This window comes from Pipistrellus hanaki (assembly GCF_964339955.1).
Source record: "Pipistrellus hanaki genome assembly, chromosome: 5".
NCBI lineage: Eukaryota > Metazoa > Chordata > Mammalia > Chiroptera > Vespertilionidae > Pipistrellus > Pipistrellus hanaki.
Window position 1 is genome coordinate 60,021,180 of NC_140507.1, and position 14,731 is coordinate 60,035,910.

At 36.6% G+C, this 14,731-nt stretch overlaps 1 protein-coding gene across 2 annotated transcripts in view; it reads left to right on the forward strand.

Moving 5' to 3' along the window:
- The window catches only part of LOC311622866 (acid-sensing ion channel 5), an 89,411-nt gene that overhangs the window by 1,446 nt on the left and 73,234 nt on the right, over positions 1-14,731 (forward strand). For both annotated transcript variants that reach the window (XM_084884330.1, XM_084884329.1), the window contains exons 2-7: positions 2,766-2,874; positions 3,872-4,011; positions 7,034-7,201; positions 8,694-8,815; positions 12,172-12,335; positions 12,914-13,006. In XM_084884330.1, coding sequence (XP_084740456.1) covers positions 2,766-2,874; positions 3,872-4,011; positions 7,034-7,201; positions 8,694-8,815; positions 12,172-12,335; positions 12,914-13,006 — 796 coding nt within the window. The remainder of the gene's footprint in view (positions 1-2,765; positions 2,875-3,871; positions 4,012-7,033; positions 7,202-8,693; positions 8,816-12,171; positions 12,336-12,913; positions 13,007-14,731) is intronic.

Below are 14,731 nucleotides of genomic sequence, written 5' to 3' on the forward strand. Positions count from 1 at the left end.
ACAAAATCAATAAAATATATATATATTTTTAAAAAATCATCATTGTTAAAAAAAAAAAGAAAAAAAAAAGAAAAAATGTTGATTGAAGTCAAAACGACATGTTTTTCCTGGTTTTATAATCATAAGATAATTTCCTCAAGTTCTTCGGCCCTGGGACCTGGTATGTCTTAAATTAAACACATTTAAGTCAAAACAAAGGGGGGAAATAAAAAACATGTAAAGATATTTATTTTTCATCATGTCTGTTTAAAGGCTGTTTTGATTGACCAGTTCCCAGATTCCTAGTATGTGATCCATTTGTTTTTCAAACTTTTGCACCTTTCAAAACTGCTAATGTGTTTCCTGTGTATTCTGCAAAACTTGATGTCTTTTTTTATTTTTATTTAAATGTTTTATGTTTGATTACAGTTGAAATTCAATGTTGTATTAGTTTCAGGTCTACAGCATAGCGGTTAGACATTTATATAACTCAGGCTAATTCCTGCACCCACCTGAAGCCATATTGTTATTAGACTATTATCGACTATACTGTACTTTACATCCTCAAGACTGTTTTGTAGCTGCAAGTTTGTACTTCTTCATCCCTTTGCCCTTTTCACCTGGCTCCCCACCCTCCCCTCATCTGGCAGCCCAGGGGAGCTAAACTGAAAGCACATAAGCACTGAGCTCTCAGAACCAGCCTCCGAGGATGTCTTGCAAGACATTACTGTTCGAACAAGTTCTGCTGCTCTCAGCAGTGGCAACACCTTTACATCTGTTCTTTCATAAATGAAATTAAGGTTCAAGTCCTTCATTTTAATATTTTATACATTTAAATATTCAGAGATATTTACTATAGAGCTGATCCCTGTTACATCCTCCATTCCTAATGTTAAAAACATATGCTAATTGATCCTTTCCTATGCTGATTTTATGACAGGTTGTTAATAGGATGATGAGTTGGAGCTCAATATAAACTCACGTTTTGTGATGAGAGGAAGATTGGAAAGTGCCTTAGACTGCTGTCTAGGATAGGAGAGGTTGTGAGGAACTCATCATTCAAAAGCCAGCTTTCGGTGGAGTGCCATGTTTCCCCAAATAGGCCAGTCTTACTGCTCCGTCATTGACTAGGGCAGCCTGTGGGAATCTTGTTTTTCCTGGGTCTCCTGGTAATTCAGCCTCAGAAGTTAAACTCCCTGTGGATGGAGGTCTGAGAGGCCCATTCTCCTGGCTGCCTTCTGCTCTCTGCGTTCTTAAAGTTCCACATTCTCAATGCCTTTCCCAGTTACTTCAGCTCACAAGGATGGTCAATCAAGACTTGCAGAGAAAAATGAAGCCTCTGAATTACTTAGCAGTAGCCATCTCTGGCTTATATTGGTTACTTAATGTATATCAAATTGCTTTGCATTCCAATTCTGTCCTTTGTATTTACACCTCTTCTCCAAATTATAGTCACAGCTCTATTTCATCAGGATTCTTTTTAAATGCCTGAATCTCAATGACTATTTTTTTTAATATATTTTATTGATTTTTTACAGAGAGGAAGGGATAGGGATAGAGAGCTAGAAACATCGATGAGAGAGAAACATCGACCAGCTGCCTCCTGCACAGCCCTCACCGGGGATGTGCCCGCAACCAAGGTACATGCCCTTGACTGGAATTGAACCTGGGACCTTCTAGTCTGCAGGCCGACGTTCTATCCACTGAGCCAAACCAGTTCCGGATCAATGACTATTATTATTGACTGGCAATTCTTCCAGGCATGTTCAGTAAAGAAGAAATAAGATTATGAATATTTCCAGAGATAATTTGCTTAAAAATAAACACCTTAAAGCTATTAAGGACATGGCGTACATAAACGGTCATTTATATACTTATTCAGCAACAGGTACTAATTAAGCATATATTGTGTGCCAGGCATGTGGGGAATACGGTGATAAATGCCAGATAGGCCTTGTTCTCATTTTGCTTATGGGTTTAAGAAATAGACACACAATAAACAGATAAGAGCATAAAAAATATAGAAGAAATAGGGTTGGAAATGTACAAAATGGGTGGTCCCTTTAATATTTCATTTATGCTGCACAATGGGTAGTATGAGGAAATTAAGGCATGTTCATGTGAAATACATGATTATCACAAACACTGAGAAATCTGTAAATAATGGTCATAGTTTCCCTCCAGATAGGCAAACAATGGTCTACCTTCCTAGACCATTCCAGGATTCCATCTCACAAAGCTTTGTGCCCTAAATGAGATAGGGATTCTATAAAGCTCAAATAGAACGGGTTTATTTGTTATTTCCTCATTCCCTTTCCCATGTTTCATTCCTTAGTGCACAGAAATACAAAGATAAAGAGGACACACTTTCCAAGTACATAATTGCTTCATTGCATGAGTGCCTCTTGGTGACTGTTTCCACTAGTACATAGTGCTTATTTGCAATTTATTTTCTTGTTTCCGCTATGTTAAACAAACATATGTTTAGTGCTCTCCATGCTTATTGGGAACAAATTACAAATGGGTAAGATATATCTTTCCCAGTCTCAAAAATGTCCCTGAAGTCAGATAGCAGTTCTAACACAAAGCATTTATTCATATGGTCTCATTATCTTTATTCATATGGTCTCATTATCTTATACAACCTTTCATTGTGATCTGCCACAAATAAGTCAGAGTTTGACTTTTACACCTGAAGAATATCTCCAAGTTAGTTATACACAAATTGCTTTGGAAAGTTAACATAGGTGATATAAATTATCTTTTTTTTTTCTTTTTCCTTTTAGGAAAGTCTTAATAGACATCGATACTTGAATTCTTTATTTCCTAGAGAAAATTCCACTGCCGTCTATGGAATAAATCAGTTTTCATATTTGTTTCCTGAAGAGTTTAAAGGTATGGTGTAAGTGATGCCATTAGTTGATTGGTTTCCCGATTTTAACTTGTTTCCTTAATTTTTGAGGAATTGTTTATTTATTTTTTACATAATAAATAATTATATAATATTGTTGTCTTTATGTCACATCATTTATTTATTTATTTACTTGTTTTTTCATTTTTTTATTAAGGTATTATATGTGTACATATCTTACCATTGCCCCACCCCACACCACTTCCATACATGTCCTCACCTCCCAGAGTTTTGCATGCATTGGTTGTGCTTATAAGCATGCAAACAAGTCCTTTGGTTGATCTCTCTTTTTTTTTGGTTGATTTCTTATCTCCCCCACCTCTCCCTAACCATTTGACAGTCTGATGCTTTACTGTCTCTGTATCTATCTTTTTGTTCATCAGTTTATAATGTTCTTTATTATGAGTGAGATCATGTGGTATTTTTCTTTCATTGACTGGCTTATTTTGAGGAATTGTTTAATTGTGAATCTAGAACATTGAGTAATAGTTAATAATTTATTAAACACTAGGTATCAAGCATGGACCAGGTGCTGACAAAATAATAAATTCAAATTCACTCTTTTAATTATTGCTTAAGAACTAAATATTATACACATAGGCACTTCCATGTTGCTGTAAGAGACAACGAGCACCTTATTCCTTCTGCTGTTTTTATTGCTGTTTCTATTCAAGTTACGCATGATTCCATGGGTCATGACAAAACAAATGATACCAATTACACTCAGTTCCATTATTGACTTGGTTCTTTCAAACAAGTAATTTCCTGTGGCATCTTCAGCCCTATTGTAGGAATTCTTATCTTCTATAGCTTTCAGTTGACTGCATTTCATGTTATGGAAAAGCACATAGAAAAAATCATAAATGGCAGGCTCTCCTACAAAACTACTGTTTCTTTTGAAACGTTCCTCCAAAAAAGAACCCCAAGGGGCCCTTTCTATAATATAATATTGTTGTCCTTTCCTTTCTTATTTCTACTCAGCTATTTACTTAAGAACCAAAACTTCCAGATTTCCCCGCTACTCTCCGGAAGTGTCAATGCTCATCTCCAACATGTCTTTGCCATCAAGATTTGACTGGAGAGATAAGCATGTTGTAACACAAGTGAGAAACCAGCATGCGGTAAGTTCTAAGCTTTCGTTCTTTTTTAATCATCTGAGCATGGGGAGTCACCTTTGAGGTCAAGTTCACTTAGGCTTGCAATGGAATCCATCATTCCTCTAGGTAAAATCATACCCCACTCATTCAAAAAACGGCAGTAAAATGAAACTCTGTTGGTGTGGGAGGCAGATGTCAAAATCCGCCTTTTTTTCTGAGATAAGCCTTCCTTGGTGTATTATCTCCCTAATGACCATTGTCATCAGCACACTGGCTCAGGGTTCTTCCCCTTAGCTGTGTCACATTACCAAACCTTATGTGGAGGGCTTGAGAGGGTAAACTTGACTACTCAATGGGAAATGACACTGAAAAAGTAGCGGGATACTAGATACACTAACCAACAGTGTGGCCTGGTCTCTTAAGTTCTCAGGCCTCATCCCTTGGGCTCCAGTGAAAAACCCTGTCCCCTAAAGTATCATAGGTTTTCTATCTGTGACACTTAGAAATGCCGTCTATTTTGCTGTAATGTGACATAGACTGACATTCCTATAAAGCACCATCAGTGCAAACCCCTGCAGTAAAAACAAAAGATGTTATGAGAGAAATTAGGTTAGAATACAGCATTAAAAATGTGTCATAATAAGTGACACACACACTTAAAAAAAAAAATAGAAGATAGTAAATTTGCAGCACAGGGAATGTCAGCTGACAGGAAAGTCAGTTACCTAACCACGTGGCTATAGTCTCAGTTTATCTGCAGTGGAAACCTCAACAGGTCATTCAACCTCCCCTGGTTATTTTTTCCAATTACGATTGACTTTCAGGTGTACAACATAGTGCTTAGACATTTATATAACTTACGAAGCAATCACCTCGCTAAATCTAGTACCCATCTGACAGTATGGCCAATATTCTGGACCTAGCAGTCTCCACCATTTATTTAGGGCAAGTATGTCAAATTCAAAGGTTAACATGGGCCAAATAAACAAGGTTTAAGTTTATGTGGGCTGCAAAAAACACACAAAAGCTTCAATTTTCATAGAAACGTGCATTTATTTCAATAGAGACATGTTCAATACAAAGGGCTGAAATAAATGAGGAATTATTAACATAAAATAATAGAACATTTTAATAAAAATTAATATTTTTTCTTGAACATTAACTTACCAGATACTGAATAACTGCACAAATTAATAAGAGTAATGCAAATAAACTTATTTTTCTTGTTCTCCAAAAGTGAAATATTTCCTATTGTGCACACCAAACAAGTCAGACTAAGACTAATGATGTGGCAACTGCTAAAATATTCCTGCTAGTACTAGTGGAGAGAAATGGTGTGCCTGTGTGTAAGGCATATAAGGGAAATGAATGCAACACTATATAGTAATTAGTCATTAGTGAATGTCACAGTTAGTTATTAATAACTATGTATAACATGATATTGTAAAAATTGAGTTATGAAATTTTTATTAAAATGTTTCTTTACATACTGTTATATTGGCTGGGATGCAAAAATTCATTATGGACCACACGCAACCCACAGGCCACGAGTTTGACATGGTTGATTTAGGGTGATGCTTTTTATTTCTCAGATTTTATGTTTATTGTTGACAATTAGATTTTACCAACAAATCATTTGCTTTGTTACTGGATTCATAATCAAGTGCAAAATAGTCTGACATCTAATCCTCCCAGTAGTGTCTGCATAGTATAAAAGGGGAACTTTTCATTATGATTCTTTAATTAAAAGAGTACTAGAGAGATATCTTTGAGCAGGCACTGCCTGCAGGGAAGCCAAGGGTAGATTAACTAAAGCTAGCTATAGGTATGGCATCAACAACCTGTTTTCACATTTCTCAATGGATAAGGATTCTGAGGTCTAGTCCTCAGTGAATATTTTACTATGCCATAGGCACTAGAGATATGGACATAAATATGGCCACTTAAAGTCATGACGTTGCTCAAAACTTCACAAAGACAGCTAGTTGTTCTTTCTTTGCCTAACTCTACAGCACATGGTCCTATGATTAGGATATTTCCACCCAATTCCAAATCTTGCTCTCATGGATCTATCTTTCTTACGTTTGATCCTTGATACCATTTGCTCTTTCTCCCTTCTTTGTTTCAGGACCAACCCTTTTATTCTTTTGTTGCAAGTAAATAGATCCAGAAACGAAAAGATTGCCAGCCGACATTTGAATAAGGAATGGCTAACATGGGTTTCTATCATTAGAACATTTCATGTGCATTTATAATTGACACATGCTGGCATCCTGATAGCCTGAAATGTAACTCATTCAGCTCCTGTGTCCATCAAATAATGTGTATAACAGATAAGATATACATCTTCACCATACCTCAACTTATTACCTCCCTTGTGGTGGAGATGGTGGATAACACAGAAGCATACTATCTGGGAAGAAACAAAAGGGATTAGAGAATGGGATAGGAATTGGTATACTTCTTAGAAACAGACATCATCTATTTAATGAACTGACTTATCTTTAAAATATGTTTGTTTTGCTGAAACCGGTTTGGCTCAGTGGATAGAGTGTTGGTCTGCGGACTGAAAGGTCCCAGGTTCGATTCCGGTCAAGGGCATGTACATTGGTTGCAGGTACATCCCCAGTTGGGGGTGTGCAGGAGGCAGCTAGTCGATGTTTCTCTCTCATCGATGTTTCTAGCTCTCTGTCCCTCTTTCCCTCACTTCCTCTGTAAAAAAAAATAAATAAAATATATTTTAAAAAATAAATAATATATGTTTGTTTTCTCATTCTCTAAGATGTGGTTTCATCTTGCATTGTCTCATTTATAATAATGATACTACCAATTTACTTGTAACTAATCACTGGATTTTGATACTTAAAAGAGAATTTTGGTTTTCTTTTCTTTTTTCCAATTTGGAAATTAAGAGGATGAGCATTTATATTTTTGTAGGCCTCTAGATTCTGCCCACTTGATTTGATAGCTTGTGATATTGAAAAATGTGGGTACACTTGGTTTTGACATTGATAATAAATCGTATTTTGTCTCTATTTTTAAACAGTGTGGAGGATGCTGGGCTTTCGGTGTGGTAGGTGCAGTGGAATCAGCATATGCAATAAAAGGGAAGCCTTTGGAAGACCTAAGTGTGCAGCAGGTCATTGATTGCTCATATAATAATTACGGCTGCAATGGAGGGTCTACTTTTAATGCTTTGAACTGGCTAAATGAGGTAACTAGTTTCTCAGCCTTTTAAATGCTTTGTTTTCTCTTTTGCTTAGTTAATGTGTGTTCCAAATTCAGACAATTTATTCTCGTTTACTAAATAATGTTTTTAGAAATTTAGATAACCAAAGCTTGAATTAATCAGAGTTAAAAATGAATTGCTTCTAGGCAAGTCAACTATCAAGATCAGAGGTTAGAAAATCTTACCTGAGATCTGTTTTCTAAAAATTATTTGTTTTTTTCTGAACATTTCTTAATAGGTCAATGTGAGTATGTGTGTGTGGGTGTGTGTGGGGGGGGGGGGGGAGGAGAGGGGGGTTGTGGATTTTGTAGGGTTTTTTTGCAGATATATGTCACATAGTGACCCAGAAAGGAGAGCATATGAGCATATGGTTACCCATTTCTATAGAATTTATGAATGTTAAGGTTAAAAGGAACAAAAAGACAGCTAATCTTGTAACTCTGTATATAGATGAAGATGTGAGATTATATTGCCAAATCAGTAGCTGAGCCAGAATTGCACCTGTAGTCCTCTGCTTCCCATTGGGCATCCTTACCCAATATACCTCAGTGTCAGTATCCCTCAACATTCTTAGGATATTCTCTGACCTTGTTCTAGATCCAGCATCAGTTGTATGAAACTAGCTATTGGAGGTGCTTTTATACTTTCTAAAAGGCTGTCAAGCTGTCAAGCTAGAGTTTCCCAAACTCAAACATCCTTCCCTTATTCGTTTGCTAGATTTGAGTCACTGAATGCCAAAAACTTCTCTATGTTATGAGTGACAATGAATTGCCTGTCTTCTCCCCTTCATAAGCCCAAAATTCAGAAAAGGAGACTATGTATAAACAACTATAAACTAAGTGACATATGCCAGGTGAAAGGCAGAGAGAAGTGGATAGGAAAAATATTTGATCTAACCATTGCCTGTGCCTAAACCATTGTGCTGAGTGACTCTCAAGACTTACCGACATAGAACCAGTTGACCTATTATAACCTCATGAGAAAGATGACACGGCTTTATATTATTGGATTGTTAGAGGTCCGGGGACAGAAGATCTGGGAATAATAAGAGTAAAGAGAACGAAAGCTAATGACTTTAATTACCTAGGCCAGTGGTCAGCAAACTCATTAGTCAACAGAGCCAAATACCAATAGCACAATTATTGAAATTTCTTTTGAGAGCCAAATTTTTTAAACTTAAACTTCTTCTAATTCCACTTCTTCAAAATAGATTTGCCCAGACCATGGTATTTTGTGGAAGTCACACTCAAGGGGCCAAAGAGCCGCAAACTGGCTCAGGAACTGCAGCTTGCCAACCACTGACCCAGGCTATCCATAACAAAGACCTAAAGATTGAATTTAAGAGCTTATTGTTACTCGTAGAATACCCACATGATGAAGGTGTGGCCAAACTGAATCTTTTTATGACACATTACATCAAACTCTATTTAAAACAACTGCTTGACGGAGAACACTTTGGGTGATTGTTTTCTTTTAGACACAAGTAAAACTGGTGAGAGATTCAGAATACCCCTTTAAAGAACAGAATGGCCTGTGCCATTACTTTTCTGATTCACATGCTGGATTTTCAATCAAAGGTTATTCTACACATGACTTCAGGTAAATGTCTCATTCTACTGTGTTTTCCTTCCTATGTCCTAATTTATGATATATTGACTATTTAAAGTTGATAACTTGATTGAAAGCTTCACTGCATATTCATAATTTTTTTTCATACCTACCTTTTACTAGAGAGACTATGGATCACCATGGAGTGCTATGGATGTTGTGCCTTAAATATGATCTACTTATGTTTCAAGGTGTCATTACAATAGAGATAAGCTTAAATTAGCATATTCAAATCCAGTGACATGTATAATTTATATTTTCCACCTTCCTCTTACCAAATTTAGGTGTCATGATTACCATTAGTATATTTCAATCTTACTGTTGAATCAATGGAAATTGCCTTGTATAGATGCTCCACCTAATTTCAAGCGATCTGTTTATCAAGAAGCATTTTGGAACACCCTCTATGTTCCTTGCATTTTCAAGACATCAACTATACTAAAAGCATAAACTGAAACTTTGCATTGAAAACAATTAGGGCTGTATTACTGGAGGTTGATTGGGTAGCATGCCCTATATAAGCACAGGGGGGTTGGAGGATAGATAAGGATAGGCTAAGGAAGAGAATTTGTGTCAAAACTTGAAGGGCATGATGACTTTGGGCAGGTTCAAGGGAAACAATCAAAAAATGCTCTCAAAGCCAGCGAGAGAACCATTGTGGCCATTAAATAGAATGTAAGATAGGTAGGTGATCAGAGATGATAAGGACAAAGACTCAACTAAAACCCAGCTTTATTTATTTATTGTTTAAAATATTGAGGAAGCTTTGCACAGTCTTTAAATATATATATATATATATATATATATATATATATATATATATATATATATAATTTTAGAGAGGAAGGGAAAGGGAGAAAGAGATAGAAACATCAATGATGTGAGAGAATAATTGATCAGTGTGTCCTGCATGCCCCGCACTTGGTATTGAGCCCATAGTTGGGCACATGCCTTGACCGGGAATAAGCACTGACCTCTTGGTCCATAGGTTGACACTCAACCACTAAGCCAAACTGGCTGGGCTTCGCACAGTCTTTTGAAACGGAACACAGAGACATTAAATTAAATTCAGATGAAATGATAGACTGACCTCTAAGTTTCTGGTACTGAATATAAAAGAATCTCTCCATCCAGATAGAGTCTGCCTGTGGAATATGAAGGGAATCAAGGTTGAAATTGGACCCTTGAGCCAGATGAAGCCCCTCTAAATAACATAAGTGGGTCAGAGGCTTGGCAGGTTGTCAACAGAGCTCTTGTCCACAACAGGGGCGCTCGGGGGACTCTAGGAACCAAATACCAGAAAGTTTCAATTCCACAGATGGCAGGCTGGGCTGGATCTCTAACAAAAGGTGCAGGGTCACTGAGTACAGTGGGCAGCATCTCCTTTGTGGGCAAAGGTAATGTAATTTCTGAAATGAGAAAGTGTGCCTCTGTGAGCTCTCAGTTCCTGAGAGTATAAGTGAAGTGTGTGTGCAAGAAGGAATCAGATGTTCAAAATGTCACCAGAAAAAGATTCAGGGAATCCCTTGACATGGGTAGCTAATGGAGAAAGGAGGAAACAAAAGAATAAGAGGCACTAGTCTGAGGTGGAGAGTGAGAGAAAAAGAATGCAAAGGTCACTGGAATTGGGCCTGAAACAGGATTTATCCACCCTTTTGATTAAAAAGGAAAAGATCCCCCAAAGAATCTCTGTGTTTACAATGAACATTAAACTCTCTAATAACACAATGCCAAGCTAACTGTGATAGATTGTGAAGACCTTTCGTTGATTTATTCATTCACTCATTCAAATTGCTATTGAACCCTGTTGTAGGTTATGGGGTCTGGCAGTGAACAAAACAGTCAGAAACCCTTCCTTGGGACTATATTTTAGTGGTAGAGACAGGCAACAAACAAAACAAATGAAAATATGTATGGTATGTTAGATGTAATTATTTCTAAAGAGGACAAAATAGAATAGTTGGGAGGAAGAGGAAACATCAAGGTGAGAGGAGAGGAGCACACAGTTGTATAAAGGGTGACTAAGGAGGATATGCCATTTGAGTCAAGACCTGAAGAAGTGTGGGGACTTAACCAGGTAGATATCCGAGGAAATACTATTCCAAGCAGAAGGAACTGTAAGTGCAAAGGCCCTGAGACAAAATATTTCTAGCATTTTTAAAGAATAGCGAGGAAGCTAATGTGACTATAGTGAAGAGAAAATGGAGTAGACTAGTTGGAGATGAGGTAAGAAAGATTAGTCATTAATAAACTTAGAGAAAAGTATTAGAAAAACAGCCTTGGACCTGAGAGATGATAGGGTAATACCATCCACAGAAAATAAAGCCCACAGCATATATTGAGGAATTTTATATGGGAGATAAGTATGAGAGTCAAGGATGACTACCAACTTTTGGCCTGAAGGACTGAAAGATGGAATTGAGGCATGAAAGTCTAAGGAACAGATTTAAGATGGAATATGGAAAGTTTAATTGGGACATGTAGAAAGTGACCCTGGGAACCATTGGTAGAGGTATAGGGAAATGCGATAGAACAGGGGTAACTGGGGTTTCTTTATTAAGAAAATTAGTACTGAGGATATGCTGGAACTTATTCCTACTGAGGAACTCTTGGGGCCAAGGTAAAATGAGTCTCAGAGTTAGCCAATGCAAGTTGATGTTCATCACCTCCTAAGATTTACTAGTTGAGGGTATGTCTGGGGTATAAGTGGCGGTGGGCTTTTTGAGAGAGAAGGGCCTCAGGTAAAGAGTTGCAGGGTCTTCTTGTTGGAAGCCCAGTGCAAGGACCAGAAGACGTGGGAAGTTCTTCCCCAGCATCTGCCACGATGAGACATAGTTTTCCCACCTTCCTTATTGAAAAATTGCCTGTATGATAACTGGACGCTATGCCAGCCAATTGCAAAACTCCACCATCTTTCTTGAAGCTAGACTTGGCCATATGACTAAATTCTAACCAATGAGATCCATTCAGATATATGCAGAATGTGTGTGTGTTACTTCTAGGAAATCTTCTCAACAGGAATGCAGCACCTCTCCTTTCTACTTCCTGCTGTCTGGAGTATATGTTAAATGGCTGGAGTACCTAAAGCCATCTTGAACCATTAATTGAACTTGGGAATGGACACCTCACATGGCAGAATAATAGCATAAGAGGAGCCAGGGTTCTTGATATCTATCGCAGTCTTGGACTACCAATCTCCCAGACTTCTTGTCGCCTCCATTGTTTAAGTCTTCTGTAATTGCAACTAAACCTATGTGCATCCATACAAAGATTAAAGTGATCGTTTTAATAAAATATTCTTACCTTAAGAACTAAACTCCTTAACCAAGTATTTTCTCTTTTGGTAGTAACCAAGAAGATAAAATGGCAAAAGCACTTCTTACCTTTGGTCCTTTGGTGGGCATAGTAGATGCAGTGAGCTGGCAAGATTATCTGGGAGGGATAATACAGCATCATTGCTCTAGTGGAGAAGCAAATCATGCTATTATCATAACTGGGTTTGATAAAACAGGTAAGTGCTGATAAGACTTGATTGATTGCTTTTCAGCTTAACGTGATTGACAAATCATGTTAACCATATAAAAAGTTAAAATGTGGTCGTATATCTAAGTCCTCCTAAGGCCTTTACTATTTTTCAGTAGACTTCTGGGTAAAAATAACCCCATTGTGTTCTTCCTTATCAATTTTGGTGGATAACTTGTTAGAATGATGATAATTACTGATTTAAATAATGTGCATTCTCCATCTGAAGTATTTAGGATAATTGTTGGGAAAATAGAAGTGCCTATTATTTTATTATACATATCTAATAATTATTTTTTCCTATTTCCAATGCGCTGGAAATGTGTATGTGTTTTCATTCTATGCAAGTTCTGTATTAAGTGAAATGAATTCAAACATATTTTTCCAGTAATTGGAGTGTGACACTAAGTACAGCTCAAGTGTACTTAGCCAGCTTAAGTTAGCATTGTTACAGTTTTAATAGTTTTGTCAAAGCTAGCTACACTGATCAAGAGATAAACTTAAAGTAAACATGCATTCACACAAATATGAGTTTTTCGGGGTTTGTTGCCAACTTTTGTTTTGTAGGGACTACTCCATATTGGATTGTGCGGAACTCATGGGGAAGTTCCTGGGGAGTGGATGGCTATGCCCACGTCAAAATGGGAAGTAATATTTGCGGTGAGTCGTGAATTTGTGTTTAAAACTCCAGGCCAACTGTCAAGGAGGATATTCTGAATATGTGAAAATCATACACTTGTCCAATCCATAGTATGTTTCCAACATACTCAGATCACTTTGTAACTGATAAAAATAAAATAGTATTTTAAAGAAGAGACACTATTGCACATATTCATGCTTTAAAAAGGAAGAAAGACTGTCGTAAAAACTAATATAATAAGCAAAACTTAATAAGATAAACTAATAATTTACCAAAGTTAGCTACTACAAAATCCAGAGGCTTTTGGATTTAAAAATACTCAATTTAGGAGGCTGAAGCTCTCAAAAAAAAAAAACACAAAACACCCTAGTTCCAATTTTATTTTTTATAACTGTCTGTGTTTTTCTTGTGTGTTAATAATACTTGTGCAAAAATTATCAAGATTACTTTTTCTTTGGATCAAAATTTATGAAAATGTATGAAAAAAAGTATTAGGATTGCTTCTGATTTAATATATTCCTCTTCACCTGCAAAATTCTAATATAGCACCCATGAATGGAGAAGCTTAAGCAAATATCAAATGTGCTCTTTTATAGAATAACAGGGTTTTTTTGTGTGTTAACAATAAACCAAATTAAAATAGCTAGGTAAGTACTTCAAACTGTATTCTAAAACTTATATCTAAACCTGTATTCTATAATTTTTGATCTGAAAAATCAACATATTTTCTGAATCAACTTAGAATGAAACTATATTGCATATGAGAGCAATCATTTAATTTCTCACTGTAATTATTTTTAGCATACATATATCTTTTTAAAACATTGTAGAACACTGTAAATTGTGAGACTGATAGAGAGTTATAGAAGGTTTGAGAGTTTGTGTTTTAATTCAATTAGTGAGTACTATCTAATGGTTCCATAAAGTAGAATTCATGAGAATTCATAAATGATCTGTTTTATCACCCCAGTAAAATATTTACATCAATTACTTATTGAAGAGAACAAACATCATAGAAATCTTTAAGCCAGAGTACTAGCAACCCAATCGGGCCCCCACCTTATAACATCATTTGGGGCTTTTACATTGCTAGAACATCCAAATAAATGACTTCTGCCATTCATTGAACCTTTGCTACTAAACATAAATTATTTCTAACTGTGATGCCTGAGTCTGGGATAACTGGTGGCAGCTTTCAAAGCCTGGCTCAGTGGTTGAGTGTCGACCTAAGAACCAGGAGGTACTGTTGGATTCCTGGTTAGGCACATGCCTGGGTGGCAGGCTCCATACCCAGTGTGGGGTGTGCAGGAAGTGGCCAGTCAATGATTCTGTCTCATTAATGTTTCTATCTTTCTCACCCTCTCTCTTCCTCTCTGAAATCAATAGAATATACATTTTAAAAAAATCCCTGGCAGAAAAGTTACAAGTACATAATTCAGACATTGGTTCATAGTTGCCTCTATTATGACTGCATTCTCCACTTCCACCTTTTTTCTGACCTCCAGCTCTACTGAGGACGAGTTGGAATAATTTCTTCTCTCTGTTTCCCAATTTGATTCTCCAAGGGCATCACTAATTAGTAATTACACAAGGGTCCAAATTCTTCCTGAAAGTATTTGTGATCACCTTACTCTTAAGAACAATGGTTTAAGATAGATAGCATTTCATAAACCTAAGAGATTTCAAAAATATAGCTATTTACAATGAAATCCAGTCTTCAATGAGTTATTTATTGTTTTCACTAT